Genomic DNA, 26,456 nt, shown 5'->3' on the forward strand with positions numbered 1-26,456 from the left:
GAAATTCATATGTAGCAGAATGAAATTGAACCCCTATTGCTCACCCTGTACAAAAATCAACTCAAAGTGGATCAAAGACCTAGGCATTGGAAAAGAGACCCTGCACCCAATAGAAGAAAAAGTAGGACCAAATCTTCATCATGTTGGCTTAGGACCTGACTTCCTGAACAAGACTCCTAAAGCACAAAAAGTGAAATCAAGAATCAATAAAGGAGATGGATTTAAACTAAAAAGCTTCTCCCCAGCAAAGGAAACAATCAATAACATGATGAGAGAGTCTACAGAATGGGAAAAAATCTTTACCACACACACTTCTGACAGAGCACTAATCTCCAGGATATATAAAGAACTCAAAATACTTAACACCAAAAAAACAAACAACTCAATCAATAAATGGGCTAAGGACCTGAACAGACACTTTACAGTAGAAGATATACAATTGATCAATAAACATAGGAAAAAATGTTCATCCATCGCTAGTAATTAGAGAAATGCAAATCAAAACTACTCTAAGATTTCATCTCACTCCAGTCAGAATGCCAATTATCAAGAATGAGCAATGATAAGTGTTGGAGAGGATGTGTCATCTCCATAGCATCTAAAAGTTGTAATGGTAATAAATTTGGGACAGTTTGTGGAATGATAAGTGAATATATGGAGGTGCTAAATTCAGATTATTCTATCAATTCATTTGATAATGAAGGAAGGAGATAAAGAGAAGCTGTTTGGAAGCAGACACATTGTAAATACATTTCCATTTTTTAGAAATTGTGAATTTGCCCAGAGGTCTTCTATAGGCAGGAAAGATAAAGCTACAATTGATAAATTGCAAAGAACAACTAACAACTTCCTGTGGGGAAGAGATTGAATCACAAACACAGGTGGGCAGCCAGCCTGGGGTTCCTTCTCATAAATGAACTCACACCAAGCAGGGGAGACTGCAATATCAAAAAGGAGGAGGAAAGGGAAATTGAGAGTTCACTTACCTAAGACCATCTGTTTTCTCTGGAAAGCGGGAGGTAAGGCCTGTGGCAAAGAATAGGCTGGTGAAATGGAATTGGGAACTTGCATTTAATTTGTAGAAGGGCTTTAAGAGCCACCCTGGGGAAGGGGATAGGAAGCTAAGGAGACATATAAGGAAAATGGTTGCTGAGCAGGAAGAAGAGCCCAGCTGAGGATGAAACTCAGAATCCTATAATGCAGAAAATCAGTGTGATTATGATTCCTCCAGCTGGGTTCAGCCTTCCAGCAGGAGCATAGAAAGCAGCCAATTGAGCCGATCTGGATGAGGGTTTGGAAAACAGCTACAGAGGACAAGGAGTTGAGAAAATAGAAAGCATTTGACAATCTCTCTAATCATTCCTCAGTTCCAAGGTAAGATAAGAAAAAACTAATCCAGCAGGAAAGTGACAGGCTCAGACAAGGGAGAGATCTTAAAAAAAAACTATGTACATAGGGAGAGGAAGGGGATGGGAGACGAGGGGTAATGTTAATGTGAAAACAATTAAACTATTTATTTTTCTCTGCCCTTTAATTCTTTCCATCTTCTTATGTGTCTTAAGTGAATGCTCAACATACTAGATCTATTAATCTTCTCCACACTAATTATTTTCCAACATTTTTTTTTTTGCTACCTATTGAGTTTCTCTCATTAGTCACTTGAAATCTGAGGCTCATTCATTTGGTATCAGCTACTATCCCATGAGGCATAGGTGTGTGAATTAGAAAAGGCATCTTCCCTGGGGGAAGGTGGCCATGTACCACAGCGGGTTGCTGGGAAGGTGGGAGCAAAGCTAGAATCAACCTCTCTCATCTCTCTGCTCTTGGGCAGGGGACACATTTCCTGACCATAGTCTTCTGTCCTGGATGAACCCAAAGAAAATATTTTTTTAAATATGCTTGGGTGATATCTCCCTAGAATGGGAGTAAAGTCTTGATTTTATAAGTGGACATAATAAAATCTTCTGTGAAAACCACTTTTAATGACAAGAAGGGTATAAACCAGGAAAAACATCACTAAGAGAACCCTAAGGTGTATGCCTTTAACAAAAAGAAAACCCATGTCAAAGAAAATGGCTAAATTCCCTTTCTGAGGTGATTTAAAATGCTCCCATGGAACACAGAAGCCTATAACGCAGTGGTTCAGTGCTGGGTTCATAACTTTTGACACAGTAAGTGAAAATCACTTGACAGGGTCAAATATTTTACATAAATTTAAATCCCATTGCAGGAGAGAATATGAATCTGGGAGTAGAAAACAGACAAAAGAAATGATAGGGCTGTCACTCCATCTTCCAAACTAAAAGATATCTTCCTTTGTCCTTGGCTGCCACATTCAAATCTGTGCTTAGCAAGACAGCTCAGACTCTATAAACAGAATGTGACGCTGTAACAGGCCTGAGGCATGACTTGGTACCTTCCCTCTGAGATTTATAAAAAGCTCCTCTCAATGTTGGTATCTTTAGTTACAATATTTATAACACATGTGCTCCTTTCCTAAAAAAAACAATCCACCTTATCTACAGATGGGATAAGCAGGTCTCTTAGAGAATAATTTTTGGAATCTAAGAAACACCAATTGTCATCGGTTATTTAGCGTAATCTAAATATGAAACTGTCACCTTTCTGGGAGGAATTGTGGCTTTTCCAAAATGCATTGAATAGTGCAGAATTAAGCATTTACATATCTCCATTTGGGTCATTTTTTAACATAACTATCTGCTTTAACAATTAGTTGGTATTAAAGGAGAAGAGCTGCTGCCTTCACTTTTCTTTCTGATGCCGAAAGAGCACCGGCTGTCATAAAAGTCTCTTGCCTGAGTATATTTTGAAGGCTGGTCCATGATCATCAATCAGGATGTAAATATAATATCATTACTGGATGGAACTTGCTGCTCCCACCAAAAGAAGTCAGATCAAACCAGAATCCCAGCTGGGTCTCTCCCAACCTTTTGCTCGCACATCTAAACCAAGACCGGAGAATCCTGCCACTGCTTGTAATTACCATTCGTAAAAGGAGGAGACATAAAGGCTGCAGCAGGAGCCTTTCCACTCCTCATACACCTTATAGACATCTACGCCTTACATGAAAGCTATTGTTATTCTACTGTGAAAGAAATGTAGAGTTTCCCTTCTCTCTCATAACCCACTTGAATCAAAGTGTGAAATATGATATATCAAGAACTATGTAATGTTTTGAACAACCAACAATAAAAAAAAAACAATTAGTTGGTATTTATACATCAAGCAGAATAGTACAGGAACTGTTAACTGATGTTATTATGGAAATGAAAATATCTATGAATGTCATAGAAGATAGATCATAAAAGAGTAAGATGGTGGAATGTGATGATCATTATTCTCCAAAGTATAGTTATGAAGACACAAATTGGTGTGAATATACTGTGTATACAACCAGAGATATGAAAACTTGTGCTCTATATGTGTAATAAGAATCATAATGCATTCTGCTATCATATATAAATTTAAAAAAATTAAAGAATAAGAATCAGTATAACTGAACCATTTCATCTTTGGGACTGAAATAAAACTGAAAAATAGATAAAACTGTTCACTAATTATTTCTTCCAATGGAAACCTTAGTAGTTTTACCTATAAATTATTTACAGGGAAGTCAGTTATCTGCAAATGAATAATTATTTATGGAAATTTGAATGACTATTTTTTGCCTCTGCCAAGAAAAATGGGCTACAAATTCTTGCTGTCAGTTTATACTAAAGGGATGTAAATTAATTACAACTGAATAATGACAGAATTCAAAATAAGTGTCCATTCCAAAGCCAGATATAATTTTTAAGATTATGTACTATCAACCCCATCCGTATCGATTATCACACTGACACTTATTTACACATATGAACTCACATAGCTTATAGTTAGCACACAAAATATTAATTTCATATGTGTGTTTGTGCATGTGCGTGCACACACGTGTGTGTAAATTATATTCTTCCTGAGAGCATATTGTCATCAACTTCTACCCATTATTTTTCAAAGCACCGTGTTTTCTCTGTGAAGAAAAAAAGAAATGAGAACTGATATTTACAAGTCTTACTCATCAATTGAGAAATGTGAAAATATTTGAAGCCTGTGCTAAGCCAAGGGGCCAAGAAGAATCGAAAATGTGGGAGAACACAGTGTCTTACTCTGTAATATTCCACTGAGCCATTATTACCTCTTACAAGTATGAAGACCGTATTTGAAACTCTATGTTCCTTTTCTCAAGAAGTTTGCAATTAAGGATCTAAATGGCAATATAAATGGGAAATAGCAGTGATGCCGAGTGTGCTGATATTCCAGATGCAGATGAGAGGGTAATCATTTCTACTGGTCAAGGGCTAAATGGAAATGTGTGATTAAAGCTGCATCATTTAGGTTAATGGCTCATTAGAAACTCTTAAGAAGAGAAATGTGCCACAGGAGCTTGAATGATGTTTCCAGAAACAAAATAAAAAAAATCATTTGGGGCCTATTGATCAAGTCTTTTTTGTGTTATTCAGGAAGTCTAATGCTTTGGCAAACATTCTGGATGATTTTACCCATCTCTGTTATTATCCATCAGCCTCTTAATCATAAAATACTTCCATCCAAATTCTGTGCTTAAAGATGATTAGCTGGGTCTTTGTAGCTACATTATACACTTAAAAACTAATATTTAAAATATATATTATAAATAATATTGGAAGCCCAAGCAAAAATACAAAAAAAAAAAAAACAGTTTAAATGCTACTTTGCCAGACTGACCGAGTATTAACAAAGTCATTTTATTAAATCCTAAATTCATTAACTAATAATTAAGTAACACAATCAGGTATCTTCCCAGCTCATGTATGCTGATCGTTTGCAATGCTCTATTGTTAGAAAAGTGTAACTTAAGGCCACCTTCCTTGAATCTACTAAAAGTCATGATAATTATTGATTGATTAGGCAATTTTATATATAGCTTGTTTTGTACTTTCTTGGGGGTAGGGGGGTTCTGTGAGATAATATTGTCTCCATTTTACTGATGCATAACCCAAGGTTCTGAGCACTGAAAATTAAATGCTATCATTGATAAAGCATAATGGAAAACTCAACTATATGCTTCTAACTAAAATGACCAAAGATGATAACATAAGGTATCCTGAAGTACTATTTTCTATAATATTTAAATGAGCAAATAACTTTCAGAATCCTGAGAACTTACTCAATTTTCATTCTAATATTCAGCAGAAAGAAATATATATTGAATATGCTTCTGTTATGTACCCTAACATGACCATGTTTCAGTCTCTTTTGTTCTGGGGTATATTGACAGATGTTCACTTACCTCCTCCAGCCATTTTATAAATGTATGTAATTAGTTCAAGGCTGATTAAATCTGAGTGCAGATAAAGTAGCTCAAATTCATCACCAAGATGGGAAAAGTTGCTGAGAACATGAGTGAGTCAATAATGACTTTTAAAAATAAAAATGAGTGGATTAAAATGAAAGGAGTTTCAATAAAATGTGTTTTTCAAAACATATGGAGGCTATTACCACTGGATTCCACAAACAGAGATTGTTCTTCAAATATAATTTGACTTGGCATTATTATAGTAACATATTTGAGCATTTGAACAAACTCAGAGATTTTTTTTGTTTGTGTTTGGAGAAGTGTTCTATCCTACCCATAATAATTCTGCCTAGTAGTATCAGTACTACATAGAAGTGTGAAGGTAAAGGAGAAAGCTGGTCCATAATAGAAAAACCTAAAGTAAAACAAGCTATAAAAACACCTCTTCTTTCTACATCCTTAGCAGAAGAGCATCTGGAGAGAAGTTTTGATTCTGACATCACATTATTAATGGCATTAAAGAGATTTAATGCTGACAGATGTATTAACCATTTCTCCCCCAAGTCTCTTACATATTAGATGTGTAGTAACCGATATGGAATTATAAGAGATACAGCAAAGAAATTAGCAGAATGTGCCTACTGACTCCAACAACAATTATCAGAGTTACAGGGATCAGAGTCAGGAATTTGTAAGATGTTTTGGTTGCTACCCTTGGCAGGACATCTTTGAATGTTCCTCCTGACGTCTTCGTTATTTGGATCTGACCTATTTGAATTACTAACAAAATTCACCTCTTTCAATGTCAACAGCACTGTCAATAGAGTCCACTCTCAAATGATGATGCATAGGGGATACAAACCTCTGGAACAACAAGAGACAGATCCCTTCTTCAGTAGACTGGACCAGCTAGGGAGAGAATTTCATGAAGCCCAACAAGTTAGGAATAACAACCCCTCTGTCAACTTTGAAGCAGATATGGAAAGAGAACTTCAGCAGCTTCTCCAAAAGGAATTTGGGGATCATGTCTCTTAGGGAAACTGTTGGGTAGGAAATGGGGTCAGCAGAAGTGTTGGAGCCCCTCAGCCCCACCTAGCATCTTCCTATGAGGGGAAACTGGGAAATCTCATAGTTAAAGGGATAAAGCTAGACAACTACGGGAGAATTGAAGATCATGAAGAGAAAGTTCCCAAGGGCTAGAGCTGTAGCTCGGTAGTAAAGTGCTTGCCTCACATGTGTGAGGCACTGGGTTTGATCCTCAACACCACATAAAAATAAAATAAGATACTATGTGTCCATCTATAACTAAAAAAAAAATTAAAGTTTAAAAAAAAGAAAGAAAGTCTCTGAAATTGGGCATCACAATAGCCCAAGGGTCTAACCTGACTTAAACTTAACTAGTTGCTAGTTAACGTTTCATTAGCAATGCAGTTTGCTACCCCTCTCTGCATTTTTTGGTGGTGGGCGGGGAATGGAAAATTTAGGCCTGGGCAATGGAGAGGAAATTATGTCAAATTCAACTGCCAATCAGGTTGCCTATCAAGCTCAGTTCTACCCAGAGATGAAGAGGGAAAACTAGCACAGATCAATAAAAGCAAGCTACACCATGTAGATGGGACCTTGAGATACTTCCTAATGTGGCTGACTCTGCTCTCTCTGGATGAACTTACACTTTCAATAAACCTTTGTTTTGTTTACCAAACTCCTGTGTCTGTCTCTCTCAATTCTTTGGGTTGTCAAGAACATGGACCTAGCACCCCTCGGAGAATTCTTGCCTATATGCCAGTAACATCATTGCATCTTTTTTTTGTGTGTGTGTTTTTTTTTTTCATCACTTTAAATCCTATTTGGGAAGTAAGTAAGGTTAAACTACTTATGTTTTTGTAAACATATGTACCAAGATAATATGGGTACAATATCACACTCTGGGCCAATGAAAGATCTACTAGATAAAATGTTATAAAATTTAAAAAGTAACAGTGTTCCTTCCTGAATGTTTTTGATCCCTATCTCCCTAAGGTGAGGGCCATAAACAGACACATACTTTTTAAGCCAAAAGAACAGGGATTTGAGATTTTTTGCAATTCTTCCTAACCCTTAAGTTGAGTAAGCTACTAGAATATTGCTTACCAGATCACTAAAGCCACTAGCATCCTCTTATCAAAAGAAGGCAATGAGATAAGCCATAAGCACTTTTTCAAATATGAATACTCAAACAGCTTAGGTTTTACTGAACATGCCTAACAATTTAAATATTAGATTGCTTATCTGCATACAGTTTCATTACTGCAGACCTCAAACTGAAGGACATCTACCAGAAATGTTTTTTTCAGATTTTTGTGGAAAATCAGAAAGATATATCTCAAAATATTATATTTATATATATATATATATTTAAAATAATATATATCATGTATATTTAATTAAACTAATCCTTTGGGTTGGTAAATATATATATACACACATACACACACACATATATATTCATATAATATGATAACCATGTATTGGCTATTTACACATGTACATGGATATGTATTTCATTGAAGGTTAACTAATTCATTGAATTATTTCCAGAGCATTTCATAACTACAGTTCTTTCAACTTTGGTTAAAACATCTGCTAAATAATTGGTATTTCAGAAAAATTTAGCTAACATAAAATGATCATCTTATTTCTAAATATCCAACTTTCAAGGTATGATCTTTTTTATAATAAGCCACCATAATTCTGTACTTTTATCTCTACTAAACTTATATCCTTGCTAAAAATATCCTGCTAAACACCACCTCACATAATTGGATTGGGACCACATTCAAGTTGATTTTACACTAAGAAGGAAAAAATGTGGTTTTATATCCTATCATTTAAAACAATACAATCAGCTCTTTTTGCATAATGAGCACACCAAACTTGGACAGTCTTCTCAACTAAGCTGTTGACTTTTGTCATCACTTTCGCTGTCACTTTGAATCATCTTTGGAGAAAGAAATGAGACACATAAAATGTTCCTAGGCTTGGCAAAGAACAGCAGGATGGAAGTGAGAACAGACAATGAAATCCTGGCTGTTGATTTCTTTCTATGATTGTTTATTCAGTCTAGGGCTGGAAGTAGGCTAAAACACTAAATGAGACTTTTTCCTGATGATGGAGAAAGCGTTCTGAAATGATTTGTTCATCTGGCTCCTGAAAGGTTGTTAAAGACTCATCTTAAATATTACTTTACAATTCCCACCTATGAAGCTGCACAGGACTCAGTTCACAGAGTAAAGCAGAACAATTCTCATTGTTTCTACTTCAACAGATAATCTTTCTTTTCCTCAGAGGTAGAAGGAAAATCTTCATTGTTCCCAATAATGACATTTTTGCACTATCATTCATGGTAGATAAAAAAATAGTAGTGGCCTATTTCTTTTGAAGACATTTTATTATTGCCCTTTCCACCTAATGTTAACTAAGTAATAAAATAGTTAAAAGAGGGGAAAGAAATAGCAAGAACCAGTTACAAACTAAAGGTAACTGGAATAGTGGAAATAAGACTCCATTTCAAGCAAGATCAGAAATTGGTGATTCTGTGACAGAAGTACCAATAAGTCAACATTTATACTTGAGAAGCATAATCCTTCTTGCACAGGTGCGTGAACATGACACACATACACACATACACACAGACATACAATTTTATAGAGACATATGCAAAAACATTTTTTGATGACATCTCTTTTGCAACCGGTTCCTCCATGTTTTATTCGTGTTTCAAAGAAAATTAAGTAAAATTAATGAATGTTTAGCTTCAGTTTGTCCCCTAGAGAACCCAATCATTTTCTAGCTTCCAATTTTAACCAGTAACTACACTCGAGATTGTTTAAGAATATTTAAGATACTATGTCAATCTGACAATTGTCATGAACATAGGAAAGGTCTATGGAACATGCCTGGGAATGGACATGTGTATGATATCAAAGAGGCAGAGGAAGAAAAAATGGGGGGTTAGAGGAGGAATGTACTTCCCAGCAGTTTCTTAGCTCAAGATGTAAATAGTGGGAAGACTGCTCCTCAGTAAGATGGATAATGAAGGAAATTCAACACTGGTCAGTAAAAGAAACCAAAGAGATAAAGAAAGTTGGAAACTTCAAACATAATATAAGAAACAATATGCTAGAGATACACTAGCTTGGCAGGGGGTGGCAGTGGGCACAGCTTCTGAGTTTTGTACAGACAGAAAGAGGAAAATGCTATGGAAAAAAATAAATTGCTGTGCTGGGTGGGGTGACACACACCTACAATCCCAGAAGATCTGGATCCGGAGGCTGAGACAGAAAGATTATGATTTCAAAGCCAGCCTCAGCAAAGGCAAGACACTAAGTAATTCAGTGAGATCCTGTCTCTAAATAAAATACAAAATAGGGCTGGGGATGTGGCTCAGTGGTCGAGTGCTCCTGAATTCAATCCCTGATAGCCCCCCAAAAAATAAATAAATAAAAATAGATTGCTTAGGGAACCTGTGGAATAGAGAGGGAGACTGATCTTAACCAGAGATGGTAGAGGAGTTGTTGAGTAAAAAGTCCCTCAAATTGCTAGACCCAAAGGTAGAACGTCAGGTTACCAGATGAACCATGGTCATCATAACAGGAGTCAGTTTTAAGTGGCTGTACAGAAGCAACCAGAGAAGGGAGATCAGGAACTCATAAAGGAAGTTGTCAATCTGACTCAGCAGTCATATATTGTGGGGTCCAGAGTATGCCTGGACCAGTGTGACTGAAACAGAATCATGCCCAGAGTGAATCAGACTTGGGATACCAAACAAACAGAGCTCCCCTTGTTGCTGGAATCCCATGTGAGCTATTGGAACAATGTCAATAAGTGGCTAGATAGGTGCATCTACACTCCAGGTTTGATCCTGGGTAATTCCCATTCATAGTGGTGAAGAGGTTTAAAGTCTGAGCCAGACATCCAGCAGAGATCAGCATTTTCCCAACCAACAATGGTGGGGGGTATGGATCAAATTTCAAATATCCACCAAAAGATTTTCAAAGTTGAGCCAAGACTCAATCCCAACCTCAGGAACCTCTAATTTAGAACTTTATACAAGCCCCACTACAAGGATATACACCATTTGTCAGTATTCTTCAGTCTACCCTACCCTATACTGAGAGACAGGAAGCTAAGAATTACCTACAACCAGCTTTGGCTCCTAGCAACAACGACTGGCAGCTTGGTGAGAAACACAAAGGCATTGAACTTAACAGAGACCAAAAATAAATACAAAGAATGCAAATCAATCTTGCCAACAGTTTTGACCACCTAGGGTACATAAGCCCTTTATTTCTCATTAATAATTTTTATATTTTTCCATATCCACCCAATTTTTATTCATTTTAAAAATTTAAATTTAAATTTCTAAATTAAATTGAATTAAATTTTTTGCTTGTACCATTCTGCATGACTGTGGGTATAGGCATGGGAGTGTATACATGTTCTCACTGAATGGATAGGGTTAAATATCAAATATGTATATATATAATACATATATAATATATTTTTTTCATATAATTTTACTTCGCTTTTATTGTTTTATTCTTCACCCATTTATTATTTAGCCTTGGTTTGACTTTGGAGGGATAAAATTTTACATGAATTTAGTTGTTTGTATCTTACATTTGTTCATTCATACCTTGACTTTTTCCCTCTTACTGTTTCTTCTTCATTCTCTTCTACCATTAATAGCTGAATTTTCTTGTTCCCTCTTTCCCTCTTTCATTGTTGTATTACCTTTAGTTATTTTTATTCCTCCTTCTTTATAGCCATCATTTGCTGAGGGCCATTACCAAGTAGGAAATTTCCTTGCCAGCGTACCCCATGTTAATTTCGCTGTTGACATTGCATGTTAGGTGACCCTGCCCAAGGACGAGGGTGGATCCAGGATTAGGGTGTATCCTGCAGTTTGAGGAAGTATCCCAATCCTTGGGTTTAGGGCGTTCCCAGTTTAAGACCTTGGATTTTAGGGAAGTTCGATGTTGAGGATTATTGCTGCTGGAATTAGGGCGTTCCTGCTGCCTAAGCTCCTGTTGAACTCTCGTGAGATTCAGAGAGCATTTTGGGAAAAAAGCCTCGTGGAGTAGGTGAATTGGGTGGCAGGAGAACTGGGATTGCCCCAGAACGTGTGTGGAGGCCGGTGTGAGTTCGGGAATAAAGAATTGCTGTTTGAATCTACAAAGCTGTGTGGTGGCTCGTGATTCTGTGCCCAGCCAAGACTGCGGCATTTGGTGGCCTGTACGCGGAACGTCTGAAACTTGGAGGTAAGTGAAATTCCTCGCCCCTGAGGGAAGGCGAGAGAATGGGTGACTATTTTAAAAAACAATGTGTTCTTGTTTTGATTTATTTCGTTTTTGTTTCAAGCTGCCTGTCCCTAGAAATTTCTCAGGCAAACTGGGAAAAATGGATGGCTGAAGGTTTGAAGTTTGTCAGCCCAGAGAAAGAGAAAATTGATACAGCGAATTTTTATTCAGTTTTTGTTTCATTCAGTTTCGGTTTTGTTCTGTGTTATCTTATTGGGTTGCGTTATTCTTATAGAAGATTAGAAATTAGTAAAAAAGAAACCGAAAAGGTGTTAAGCAAAGTGTTAGAGATTCAGACCATGGAGAAAGACATTTTAGATCAAGCAAAAGAGAAGGTCTCTCGAGCTAGTCAGACAGAGGAAGAAAATTTAAAGGAAAAGGGGTTATTAGGAAAAAGGCCACAACAAGAGGCTGTTACTAACTCCGTTTTATTACCAGAGGGCGTAATTCAACCAACAGCCCCACCGATGGAAACAGCTGAGTGGCCCTCAAACCCCGTAGTTGATAAGTGGGATCCTGAGACAGGACCTCAAAGATTAGCATGCCCTGTACTTGAACAGGTAGGAGGGCAGCGAATTCACCGTGCTTTAGATTTTAAAACAGTGAAGCAGTTAAAGGAGGCTGTAACAACCTACGGTCCCCAAGCTCCCTTCACGGTAAGCATGGTCGAATCCATTATTAACTTGGACATGACGCCAGCAGATTGGGCTAGCATGTGTAAATCTGTGCTAAATGGAGGACAATATTTGTTATGGAAAGTTGCCAATGAGGAATTTTGCACGGAGACAGCTAGGCGAAATGCAGCAGCCGGTTACCCTCAAAGAAATCTAGAAATGCTTTTAGGAAAAGGACCTTATGAGGGTCAACGGCAACAAATTGAATATGATCCTGCTGTATATGCACAAATTGCTGTAGACGCAGTTAGGGCATGGAAGACTTTACAAGGACATGGAGATTCACAAGGTCAGCTATCTAAGGTAATACAGAGACCTAATGAACCTTATGCTGACTTTGTAGATAGGCTTATTCAAACAGCCGCCAAAATTTTTGGGGATACAGATCAAGCAATGCCATTAATAAAACAACTTGCTTATGACCAAGCGAATCGTTGCTGCAGAGAGGTTATTAGACCATGGAGACATGAAGACTTAAATACATATATTAAACTATGTAGAGATATTAATGAACAAGGGCAAGTCTTGGCAGCTGCAGTACAACAGGCTTTAGATGCCAGGCCAGAAACATGCTATAATTGCGAACAAACAGGACATTTTAAAAGGAGTTGCCCTATAAGAGGAGGTTTTAACAAAACTAGAAATCAAAGGAATAGAATACCGGGTATTTGCCCACGATGCCGTAGAGGGAGACATTGGGCTAATGAATGCCGTTCTCAAACCACCATAGAAGGTACTCCGTTATCAAAAAACAGACAAGGATCAGGTATTTACCCACAATATCGTGGAGAAAGGCATCAGGCTTCATTGCCAAAAAACGGAGTGAGGGGCCCAATGCTCCGGGGCCCAAAACCACAAATATACGGGGCAGTGGAGGAACCCAGCAACACCATCAGGGTGGTGCCCAGGACACATTGTCCATTAAATCCCTCATCAGACAAACCCGAGGGAGCGCAGGGTTGGACATCTGCGCCTCTGCCAGAGCAGTATTAACTCCAGAGATGGGAGTTCAAATCATTCCTACAGGAGTAAAAGGACCTCTTCCCCAAGGAACAGTAGGCTTATTATTGGGACGTAGTTCATCTACATTAAAAGGACTTATGATAAGTCCTGGGGTAATTGATCCCGATTATGTAGGTGAAATAAAAATTATAGCTAGTTCTCCAGGAGGTATATCAGTAATTTCACCTGGAGATAGAATAGCACAGTTGTTAATAATAATACCCAGCCTACATAATAAGTTCTCTAGTCATAATGTAGAAAGAGGTTCTAAGGGATTAGGCTCCACAGGTGTAGACTGGGCTATGTTGTCTTTAAATTTAGATTCTCGCCCGATGCTAAAACTAAATATTCAAGGGCACGAGTTTAATGGGCTACTGGACACAGGTGCTGACCTTAGCATTATATCTCGTCGAGAATGGCCAAAACATTGGCCATTACAACAAGCCACTCAAACGCTTCGAGGCCTAGGAGTGGCTACTAATCCCCATAGAAGTTCTATGGTATTAGATTGGAAGGATCCTGAAGGATGTGAAGGAACTATACAACCATATGTTTTGGATCACCTTCCTATTAATCTATGGGGACGAGATGTCCTGGATCAACTAGGTTTGATGTTAACAAATAACATCAATTCTAATGCGCCCACTACTAGGGCTAGACAAGGTGTTAAGAAAGAAAAAAGATTAGGAAAACAAGAACAAGGTTTAGCAGCACCAATTCAATTAGATCAAGGAACAGACAGACATGGGTCGGATTTTCAGAAAGGGCCACTGAGACAATCAAAATTACTTGGAAATCAGAAAGACCAGTGTGGGTTCCTCAGTGGCCCTTGACTAAAGAAAAGATACAAGTAGCCCATGATCTGGTCAAACAACAATTAGCGGAAGGACATTTACAACCTTCCGTATCTCCCCATAATACTCCCATTTTTGTCATCAAAAAGAAATCGGGTAAATGGAGATTATTGCAAGATTTAAGAGCCATTAATAATGAGATGGTTATTATGGGACCTGCTCAATCAGGGATTCCTCAATTGTCTGCTTTACCAAAAACGTGGCATGTTTTATCTATAGATATTAAAGATTGTTTTTTTTCGATTCCAATTCATCCCGAGGATAGTCCACGTTTTGCATTTACTATCCCTGCATTAAATCATGAAGGTCCTGATGAGAGATATGAGTGGAAAGTACTCCCTCAAGGTATGGCTAACAGTCCAACTATGTGTCAAATCTATGTAAATAAAGCAATCCAGCCACTTAGAAATCAAAATCCTGAACTAAAAATATTTCACTATATGGATGATGTATTATTAGCACATAAAGATAAAAACATATTGCTGGAATGTTATGCCACACTTACGAACTTATTAAAAAATTATAATCTAGAGATAGGAATAGATAAAGTACAATTAAATTTTCCAATTAATTATTTAGGAGTTCTATTATCCTCAACCATGGTCCGTCCACCGAAAATTCAAATACGAGTAGATCAACTCAAATCACTCAATGATTTTCAAAAGTTATTGGGAGACATAAATTGGATAAGGCCTTATCTAGGCATACCAACAGGAGAGTTGGGACCTTTATTTGATATTCTAAAGGGTCCATCAGATCCTAATTCACCCCGAATGTTAACTCCTAAAGCTAGAAAGGCATTAAAAATTATTGAAACTTATATGGAAAATATGCATTTAGATAGAATTGATATAAGTTTGCCTTTATTATTTATTGTACTACCAACAAAAAATATTCCTACAGGAGTATTTTGGCAAGAAGGTCCATTATTATGGATACATTTATCTTATTCTCCTAACACTATTCTTACTAGGTATCCTGAGGCTGTAGGACAATTAATACTCAAAGGAATAAGAGCAGCAAAAGGAGTGTTTGGAATTTCTCCCAATAAAATTATTACTCCATATACTATGGATCAAATTGATGAGTTAGCTAATGAGCTAAATACTTGGGCAATAATCATGTGTAAATCTAATGTTTCATTTGATAATCATTTGCCATCGAATCCTTTGTTGTCTTTTTGGTCTAAGCATCCTGTAATTTTTCCTAAAATGACAAGGAAAACACCTATCATGAATGCTCCAAATATATTCACTGATGGGTCTAATAATGGTACAGCAGCTGTAGTTACCCCTGATCAAACTTTTACATTTTTAGTACCCAAACAATCAGCTCAAAAGGTAGAGCTTAATGCAGTTTTACAAGCTTTTGTGATGTTCAAAGATTCTGTATTTAATTTATTTTCTGATAGTCAATATATAGTTAATGCTATTAATTCCCTTGAAGATGCTGGTAGGATTTCCCCTTCCTCTACTGTTTTTTCTTTGTTTTCCACTATACAAAGTCTAATATGGGACAGAAAAGATCCATTCTTTATAGGACATATTAGGGCACATACAGGATTGCCTGGAGCCCTTAGTTTGGGCAATGATTTAGCAGATAAAACTACACATGACGTACATATTTTCTCTACATTAGAAGAAGCTACAAATTTTCATAAAAGGTTTCATGTCAATGCTAATACTTTACAAAAGCGTTTTAAAATAACTAAGGAACAAGCCAGGCATATAATAAAACAATGTCAAAATTGTGTGACCTTTCTACCACAAGTTAATCTTGGAGTCAATCCTAGAGGACTGATACCTAACCATATTTGGCAGATGGACGTCACACACTTGCCAGAATTTGGAAAATTAAAATATTTACATGTTACAGTTGATACTTCTTCTGGATTTTTGATGGGCTCCCTTCATGCCGGAGAAAAAACTAAAGATGTTATAGCTCATTGCTTACAAAATTTTGCCACTGTGGGTGTTCCTAAACAGTTAAAAACTGATAACGGTCCTGGTTATACATCTGCCTCTTTTAAACAATTTTGCTCATCATTCGGTATTACTCATATAACAGGAATCCCATACAATCCACAGGGACAAGGCATAGTTGAAAGAGCTCATCAAACTATTAAAACGTACCTATTAAAGCAAAAAGAGGGAATTGGTAAGGGGTATATATCCCCCAAAGATAAACTTAAAATAACCCTTTTTACTCTAAACTTTTTAAATTTGGATTCATCAGGACTTAGTGCTGCGGAAAGACATATGTATCCGAAAAATGTACATAAGCCTAAGGTACTTTGGAAAGATGTTCTAACAGGACAATGGAAAGGTCCTGATCCAGTTATTGTCTGGAATCGGGGTTCCGTCTGTGTTTTTCCGCAGGGAGAACAGCAGCCGATTTGGATTCCAGAGAGATTAACTAAAGCAATTTCTACAGAAAAAGAAGATGATTTGACTCAAATCCATAACAGCTGATATCCAGAGCTCCAGCTTGGCTATTCTTACATCTGCGACAGTGATTAACCATGGTGCTTTTTTCAATATCTATTTTATTATTGCATTTTTCCCACATCGTAAAGTTCTATTTTATTTTTTGAGCTCATACAAACCTAGGTTAATGTTTTTCTGATCAGTTTTATTTTTGACTGTGTTTTATTTTTTGACTAGAGTTCTTAAACATTGCAATGGAGATTTCACCTAGGTAAAACTACAAGGCCTTTATTGTCTTATGTGTTGTATGTTATGTGTGCACATTTCTGTTTTGTGTTGTATGTCTGTATGTGTGTATGTCCATATTTCATATATGAGGAGCGCTCATGAAATAATGGATCCGAATTTTTTTTAAATGCTTTAATTTTAATTAGGTAAACAGCTGTTAATGATTGTTTTTAATGGTGGTTAACAGATCTTTTGTTTACTAATTTAAATTAGGTAAACAGCTGTTAAGGATTGTTTTTTAAGGAGGTTAACAGATCTGTTAGTTTACTTTCACCTTTCCTTTTCATTATATTTAATAATTCTGTTCAGGATAATGTCTCTTTAGCATCATTGCCAGAATTCCCATCTCCATCCCAGTGCCGGTGAAGACTAAGATAAAACCAAACTACAGCTTCTATGATAGTCATCACAGTAAACTGCGTAAACTGATGCATCAATGAAATTAACTCAACAAGTAATGCTCAATCAAGGACTCGATTTACTTTGGGAGGAAATGGACATATTGATAGACTCCTCCGATTTGAACTGCCTGCAGAACTTGCCTGGACTATATATCAGTTGCATGCATTGTGAAATATCATCTGATGCAGCGAATTGTGGTACTGCTGGCATATCTTTGCTGATGGTGTCACCAGTGATGCAATTTCCTTGCCAGCGCACCCCATGTTAATTGTGGTAATGCTGGCATATCTTTGCTGATGGTGTCACCAGTGACGCAATTTTTCCAAAGGAGCCATCAATTGGCTTGGTGTCGTGGCATTTCTGTATCCTCCTCCCTTCTACTAGTGATGGATAAAATTTGGGGGCCAACAGAGGTGAGGCAAGAACCTCACCCCCCCACTGGCACCAAGGATATTTGGGGGCCAAAACCTCACCCCCCCACTGGTGCATAGGCCTTTCCACAAGCTTGGCTGAATGCTGGACCGGTAGTCAGTGACGGGTTGATCTGATTGCAGTGGATTCAACCTAAGACAGGAGGCTGACGCCTAAAGGTCAGTTTTCCCATGACGGGTAAGAACCATATGTTGAATTGGACAACCTACCAGGCACGGTCCTTAAGCCACATTGCTTGTTGTTTAATTAATCAGAAGGGGGGAGATGCTGAGGGCCATTACCAAGTAGGAAATTTCCTTGCCAGCGTACCCCATGTTAATTTCGCTGTTGACATTGCATGTTAGGTGACCCTGCCCAAGGACGAGGGTGGATCCAGGATTAGGGTGTATCCTGCAGTTTGAGGAAGTATCCCAATCCTTGGGTTTAGGGCGTTCCCAGTTTAAGACCTTGGATTTTAGGGAAGTTCGATGTTGAGGATTATTGCTGCTGGAATTAGGGCGTTCCTGCTGCCTAAGCTCCTGTTGAACTCTCGTGAGATTCAGAGAGCATTTTGGGAAAAAAGCCTCGTGGAGTAGGTGAATTGGGTGGCAGGAGAACTGGGATTGCCCCAGAACGTGTGTGGAGGCCGGTGTGAGTTCGGGAATAAAGAATTGCTGTTTGAATCTACAAAGCTGTGTGGTGGCTCGTGATTCTGTGCCCAGCCAAGACTGCGGCAATCATTGGCTACCTATCCCTTGCTTCTCCTCTGTTTACTTTTTAAATATTTTAAACTTTATCTTGCTTTCCTCCCTTATTTTCTCTTCACTTAAGAAAATATAATTTCACTATGTGATAGAGTTAGGTAGTCTATGTATTTTCTATCCCATTCATGTTGTTGTTTAATGTCTGATTTAGTTGGTTTTTGTTGTTGTTGTCGAGTTGTTGTTTGGTGCTGAGGTTAATTGCTAATCCACATTCCTATACAGGTGGTAATTAATGCTATAGATGTCAAAGTAGATGCTAAACATTTATTTTAAGAACATACATCTGTTGCTAACATTATTGTTTTCCTAGGTTTTCTTTATTTCTAATAAGGGCTGGAAATTGATTGGGATACCTCAAGTTCAGTGAATAGGGAGTATTACTGCTAAGCAATATTCACAAGTCATGCAAGTAATAGTGACCCTCCCTCCACACAAAAACTAGCATCACTTAGGCCTCAAAAATACCTCAACATAAAAACTAGAGAGGGACCAAACCAACAACCAGGCCCCAAGTAGGAACAACTAGAAGGGGACCTCATGTGCCAATCCTAGACAACTACTCACACATTAGAAACAGAGAAGTCCCTCGAATAAAAAGGTAACTACACTCAAAGGAACAGTCATATAAAAGAAGAAAGTTAACTAATGTCAATTGATGCATAAGTCAAAACCCTTGAGGAAACAGGCAATCAAATCTTCCCTCAAAATTCACAATCCCCCAACAAAGGAATCCATAGATATAGAACTGGATGAAATTCCAGGAGAAACTATGAAAAATTTATTAAAAGCTAAAAAAAAGAAAAAAATCTCAAATAGATGAAGCTCAGTAGAAGGAAAACCAACTAAATTAAAGTCCAGATAGAAATAAATATAGCAAACAAACCAAAATGGCAGGAAATAACAAACATCTCTTCATAATAACACTAACTGTAAGTGGTCTCAGCTACCCAGTTAAAAGATATAGATTGGCTGAATGGATTTAAAAACAAGATCCAACTCTATGCTGCTTGCAAAAGATTCATCTCTTAGGCAAAGACATCCATAGGCTGAAAGTAAAAGGATAGAAAAATATTCAATGTAAATGAAGTTCAAAAACCAGCAGAACTGGCTATTCTCATATTTGAAGAAGCAGACTTCAAATAGAAGTTAATCAGAAAATACAAAGAAAGTCACTACATACTGGTAAAGGAAATGATCCAACAAGAAAATATAGTGATAGTAAATTTATATGCCCTACATAGCAGTGTACCTAATTACATTAAAAAATAATTTTGGCATTAAATCCCAGATAGTTTGAACAACACTTAAATTAAGAATGTATCAGGAGAAATGATAGGAGAAATAAAGAAATTCTTAGAAACAAATGAGAACAGAGATACAACAAATTAAAGTATCCAGAACAATATGAAAGCAGTTTTAAGAAGAAATTTTATAACATTGAATTTCTACAATAGAACAATAGCAAGTTCCCAAATAAGTAAGCTTATGTTCCACCTCAAAGTCTTAGAAAAAATTAATTAATGCCCAAATCAATAGAAGACAGGAAATAATTTAATTCAGAGCCAAAATCAATGCTATTGAGAATAAAAACCAACACAAAGTATCAATAAAACAAAAAAAGATCCTTCAAAAAGAAATAAAATTAATAAATCCTTAACCAAACTAAGCAAAAGAAAGAGAGGATTCATATAAATAAAATCAGAGGTGAAAAGGGAGATACCATTACAGACACTGCTAACAATTGGAGAATCATTAGAAACCATTTTGAAAATTTATATTTTAAAAAATGGAATGTCTAGAAAACATTAGAATTTTCTAGACAAAATTCTATGACCTTCCCAAACTAATACAGGAAAAGAAAACCTAAACAGACCAATATCAAATAATAAAATCAAAACAGCAATTAAAAACCTTCCACAAAGAAAATGTCAGGACCAGATAAATTTTCAACTGAGTTCTGCCAGATTTTAAAGAAGAAATAACACCAGTCTGTCTCAGATTTTCACATGAAATTGAAAGGGAGGGACTACTTACAAATATATTCTATGATATTCAAATCAGACAAACATACATCAAGGAATGAAAACTACAGACCAATATCCCTGATAAACATAGATGCAATAATCCTCAAAATAACATTAGCAAATCACTTTCAAAAACAATTCAAGATGATAATACTCAATGATCAAGAGATTCCAGTCCAGGGATGCAAGGTTTGTTCAACATATGCAAATCAATAAATATAATTCACCACATAAACAGAATTAAAGACAAAAATTGTATGATCATATCACCCCCACCCCAGCCAAACACACACACAAAGAGCAAATCATCCAATCAGGGAATGTTCAAAAGAAGGAAACAAATATTTTTCAAAAGAAGAAACACAAATTACCAACAAATATATGAAAAAGAATTGTGATGAGGGAAATGTCAATCAAGACCACATTAAATTTTCTCTCTCTCCAGTTAGAAAGGCAATGAGCAAGACTACAAATAATAAAACTACAGGGATGCAGCCACATCAATGTTTACAGCAGCTCAACTCACAATTGCTAAACTATGGAACCAACCTAAATGAATAAAGATGAATGAATAAAGAAAAGTAGAAGAAAGGGACCAGGGGGAGGGAGAAGAGAAGGGAAAGGGGAAATATTGGGGAATGATGCTGATCAAATCATATTGTTCTATCACGTTCATGTACAAATATGTAAAAACCAACCCTAGCATTGTGTATAATTATAATGCACTAATAAAAATATGGGAACAAAAGATCTACAAGAGAAAAAATACATTAAAGACCTAAATTACAATAAGTAAAGCAAAGATAACTCAAAACCTAGGTCGAAGAAAAGGGGCAAGGAAGGACAACCCCATCTGTGTCAGGGAGGAGGGTCCTCTGATTGTAGTGTCTATACACATGATAGAGTAGAAAGTGAGAAATTCCATTCTGCCTTTCATCTTGCTCTTTGCCAGCCTGAATATGATTCTGTTTACCTCATCAAGGACTAATCACTTCAGGAATCTTACAGGTAAAAATTTTGGAATTCAGTTATTTTTTTCATTGCAAATTTGCTGATAAATTTGTCCTAAAACTAGATTAAAAATTCAGGGATACTTTCATTATTAAAAGTTGTTTTCAGTTTTTATACCAAAGACTAAGAATTATTTTCATCCCATAAAAAAGAAGAAATAGAAGCCCCAAATATCCTATAAAACATACTATAAAATTCTTAGTATAAGATTTTCAAATTTTTCTGTGACATTTTGTTAATTTCTTGAGCAAAATGCTGTTTTGAATCTATTTTTAAGTTGTTAAGAGTTCTATCTCTTTCCCTTCACTGGCAGTCCTAATTTTCCATGGAAGCTTTTTTGGAAGGAAAAAGAAATTATCCCAAGAAGTATTTGGACATCTGCACTGAGAATGTTATTCAGGAAAATTTTCTTGTGTCAATATTCTACAGTTTTCCATCAAAGAAAGGTAGCTAATCATCATTCAGTTTTCTTCATTCCCTAGTAAATTTAGGAGTTTTGCATCACTTTTTTAATATTAGAATCTTTGTTATATCATGTGTATTAGAATTATTGCCACAACACATTATCATTAACATAATTGCTTAAACAACACAAAATTATTATCTTAGAGTTCTGAAGGTCAAAAGCTCTATATAGGTTTCACAGGCTTAAAATCAAGATGTCGGCAAGCTGAATTAATTTCTACAGGTGCTAGAGGAGAAACTGTTTCCTTTCATTTGGGCTATTGGCAGATTTCAATGCATTATCACTGTAGGACTAAGTTTTCCATTTTCTTTCTGATAGCTACCTGTCCAGCTTCTGTTAGCCAACCATATGTTTTGGCTCATGGCCCCATTTCCTCCATCTTCAAAGCCAGAAACAAGGCAAGTCTCTCTCATGTTTCAAACCTCTTCTCCATCTGCTCCTATTGCGTCTCCTTGATCCATTCTTCTGCTTTGCTTTTGAGGATTCATGTTATTATATTGATACAACCTGGATATTCCAAGATAATCTCCCAATTTTAAGGTCCTTAATCTTAATCACATCTGTAATGCCCCTTTTACTATACCTGGTAATCAAGGATTCTGGGGCTTAGGACCTATGCTCTTTGGGATAACCATTATTTTGCCTACCATACCACAAGATGTTACCTCATACCTGAACAATAAGAATACATAAATAATTACTGAAAATAAAAATGTATTTACTTGTTTACCTATTTTAATATCCTTGAAATGAAAGGTTTGATCCATTTTTAAAAACAATAAAATGTTCTACCTTTCACATTGCAAAATTAACTACTGTTTGATATTAGGAAGTTAGTAATTAACTAGGTGAATTTCAACAATACCCTTGGTATATTTGTTAAATTAGCCTTAAATTTTAGTGTTAGGATTTAGTAAGTACAATAGCAGTGCACTTCTGCATTCACATCAACCAAGCATGGATATTGAAAATAAACTGTTGCCCCCAAAAAAAGCAAATCAAATTTTCAAACTTTCATGAAATTTAAAATGCAGTTTTGAAAAATATTGAAAATTATTCATTGCTATCATTAAAATAACTAATATTTTATATGAGTAAAATGGAAGCATAAAATAAAAATATTTTTAAATGTTTATTTCATCATCATCCTATTCACCCCATCAAAGTTTTTGTGCTTTGAAATAGACCTAATAATTAACTTAGAAGTAATTAATATAATAAATATATTACATAAATATTATTTATAAGCATATAAATATGTAGGGCATATTTTCTCAATTTTTACATATTAATATGAACCTTCAAAATGGTTGAACATTATTATTATTATATTTAGTATTATTCATACTAAATATATTCTGTGCCAGGCACAGTAATGCACACACTTCTGCCATCCCAGCGGCTCAGGAGGCTGAGGCAGAGGATTGTGAGTTCAAAGCCAGCCTCAGAAAAAGCAAGGCACTAAGCAACTCAGTGAGACCCTGTCTTTAAATAAAATACAAAATAAGACTGGGGATGTAGCTCAGTGGTTAAGTATCCCTGGGTTCAACCTCTACTAACCCTCCAATACACACACACACATAATATATTTAAACAATCTAAAAAATGCTTATCAATTAACCTGATATCATTACTTTTATAAGCATTTTGTAATCGCTAAATCAGATCTAGATTTGTCATGACTTCAAGTAGCCACTCAAAATGTTATAAAATAATGATTGTAAGGAGCCTAGAATCTTTCCATTTGGAAACATTAGGCAAATTTTTTAGTACAACTTGTTTTTTAGATAGGTAAGTAAATTTTAAACATTGAACTTTAAAAGTCACAAGAACATTTGAGTCATCATTTACCCCTCGCACATAATATAGGGTGATTTATTTACTGTTATCTTGAGACAGCTTTTCATTTCTTCCTGTGAAACATACAAATAAAAAAATCCTAAATACATTAGCAACAAGTAGAAACCTCTGGGTCTCTTGATTTCTTTATGGTGTTGTGTAATGGATTTTTTTTTTCTGGTGACCAAAAAAAAAAAAAAAAAAACATGTCACAAGTCAAGTTGTTCAAATTGTTAGCATGTGGGCAATGAGTAACAAATGATAATCATAATTTTATTTTTATTCAGTGGAATGTATTTTCCCTGTAAAGTCATGTTATATATTTATTCATGTTTTACTTGTGCATTTGCATCCAGTAGATTCACACACACACAGCATTTTCCCTTTGAAAGCGTGACTTAAATTCATTCCACTTACCAAACTATTCCCTGAGCCCCAGAGCCAATAGGCTTTAGATTCTGGTAGCGCTTGAGAACTGTGAAGGTTGAGTCTCCCACTTCCACACTGTAGAATTGGTTGTCCACTTTGCTTTTGCTCATGTTGTAATGTTTGGCAATATATGACACATCCACTTGTTTATCAAATCCCTGTTTTAGAACAACAAAAACATGAGAGTAGGGAATAAGTAGAGTGATACTAGATGCAGAAAAGCCTATTGTTTTTTAATGATTACTGATACTTAGCCATCTGTCACCTAGTTCAGATAATTCACATAGAAAAAAAATGTGTATTAGCTCATGCAAGATTATCTGATATAAAAGAGCTTTAAAATGCAAATAATTTTTAACATTAAAAACTATTTAAGGCATTATGCGGAAGATGGCAGCGGGAAGTGAGTAAGCCGCTCCGTGCTCCGTGCCGCCGTGCCCACAGCGTATGTTGCTGCGTCTTAAAAGAAGAAGTAAAGATCATTAAAGGAGATCTGTCAACAAAGACTCAGCACCGTGTCAAGAAAGGGGCCTAAGTGGAGTGAATCCGCCACGACTCCAGCCAAGGTGGAGTGATCCATCACGACCTCAGCGCGAGCAGTAAGGCTGTAGCCCCCCGAGCTGCCCAGCTCCCTCGGCCCCTTCTCCTTCTCCTCTCCACCTTTCTGCTTTGCTTCTCCCCCGCCGTCTCTCCTCTCACGCTCACTCCCTAAATCTAGATCTCAATTTCTTTCCCCCGCCCTGCCCACTCTCTCGTGAGCCCAGTACTGGCCCGCACGGGCCCCGAGGCGCTGCCTCCCCTCCCCCAACCCGCACCCCCTCCCCGGGGGTCCCGAAGGCCACAGCTGGGCCGCTGCCGCCGCCCCCGCCACCTCTTCCCGCGGAGCACCTTAGAGCAGACTCTTCACCGCGCAAGTGAGCTGCCGAGTAAAATGGAACAGCTGATAACATGAGTGACAATTTAAAATCGAAGTGATCCAACATGGCGGCGGACGCGGAGAGATCAAGTCTCTAACCCCTTCAGCTGCACGGGCATAGGGAGAAGTAAACTGTCAAAATACTGTTCGCTCAGGACCACTAGGCACTATTGAGCTGAAGGGGATCCCGGGCGAACAGTCTGCCCTTCTCAGAACACACTGAGCCCGGATTGGCTGCATTCTAGCTCCGGTTCGCCTACTTCTCGTGACTCAGCACTAATGATCCCGCTGAAATAACTAGTCGGCCCACCTGAACTCACAGAGGTAAAAGCCAACTGAGCACGATAGCCAGACCCAGGGAATCAGGAGTGACGTGGGACTAGCAGCACAGAACTTCCGGCTATCGCTCCCACCAGTGCTGTCAACAGAGGTCCCTTGCACCAGCTACCAGGGGAGTTGCTACCTGAGGGCAAACATATTCGCTGGGGGTCCTCAGCCCCAAGCGCTACAAACTTAGGGTCTGAGGGAGGCAAACAGAAAGGGTATGCCCAGGCATCCATTAAAAACAGGGCTCCCAGGAGCAGCAGACCCGGCGTGTAGCCACTATTGTGGTGAGCGTCACAGGTGAGCGGGGCCCGGCTTGAGGAACCACAAGAGAAGGCCCTAGGCACTCAGGATTGGAGACCCGCACAGTCTGGGAAGAAGAGCTGAGGCACAGTGATTGGTTCCCACATATCAAGAAAAGAAGCCTGGCCCAGTGGGCATAGCTCCACCTACTGGAAGAGAAGTTAATCGAGCTCTATGAATGCATTTATTATTATTTTTTTTTTAATGATTATTATTAGTATTTTTTTATTTTATTTTCACTTTTTGTTGTTGATTATTGTTGTTCTTTAACTTTCTTATTAATGGTTTCATTTTTTTAATTCTTTTAATTCTATTATTATTACTATTATTTTTTAAACTTTAATTTCCATTTTTTTATTATCACTATAATTTTTTTTGGTTTTAAATTTTTACTTTTTCATTTTTTCTTTCTTTCTTTTCACATTTTTTCTTTTGTCTTTTCATTTCTTTTCAATTTTCTTATTACCCCTTTCTTGAATTCTACCTGCCTACACTCATTCTCTTTAGTGACATCTTCCCTTCCCTTCTAATATCTCTCCTCCAAAGCATCAAATAAATTTACAAGAGTAAACAGTAACTCAGCAGTCAAATCAGAACAAGAAGTAACATGAGCATAAAAAAGCAAGGAAGAAAAGGAGTACAAACAATGA

The 26,456-nt window shown here is 37.0% G+C and overlaps 1 protein-coding gene across 1 annotated transcript in view; it reads right to left on the bottom strand.

The window, feature by feature from the left end:
* MAPK10 (mitogen-activated protein kinase 10) overlaps nt 1-26,456 on the bottom strand; it is a 379,461-nt gene that overhangs the window by 130,176 nt on the left and 222,829 nt on the right. The window contains exon 4 of the mRNA XM_081304841.1: nt 24,252-24,421. Within this exon, the coding sequence (XP_081160967.1) occupies nt 24,252-24,421 (170 nt within the window). The remainder of the gene's footprint in view (nt 1-24,251; nt 24,422-26,456) is intronic.

Source organism: Spermophilus citellus (genome assembly GCF_964194105.1).
Source record: "Spermophilus citellus genome assembly, chromosome: 8".
Taxonomy (NCBI): Eukaryota; Metazoa; Chordata; class Mammalia; order Rodentia; family Sciuridae; genus Spermophilus; species Spermophilus citellus.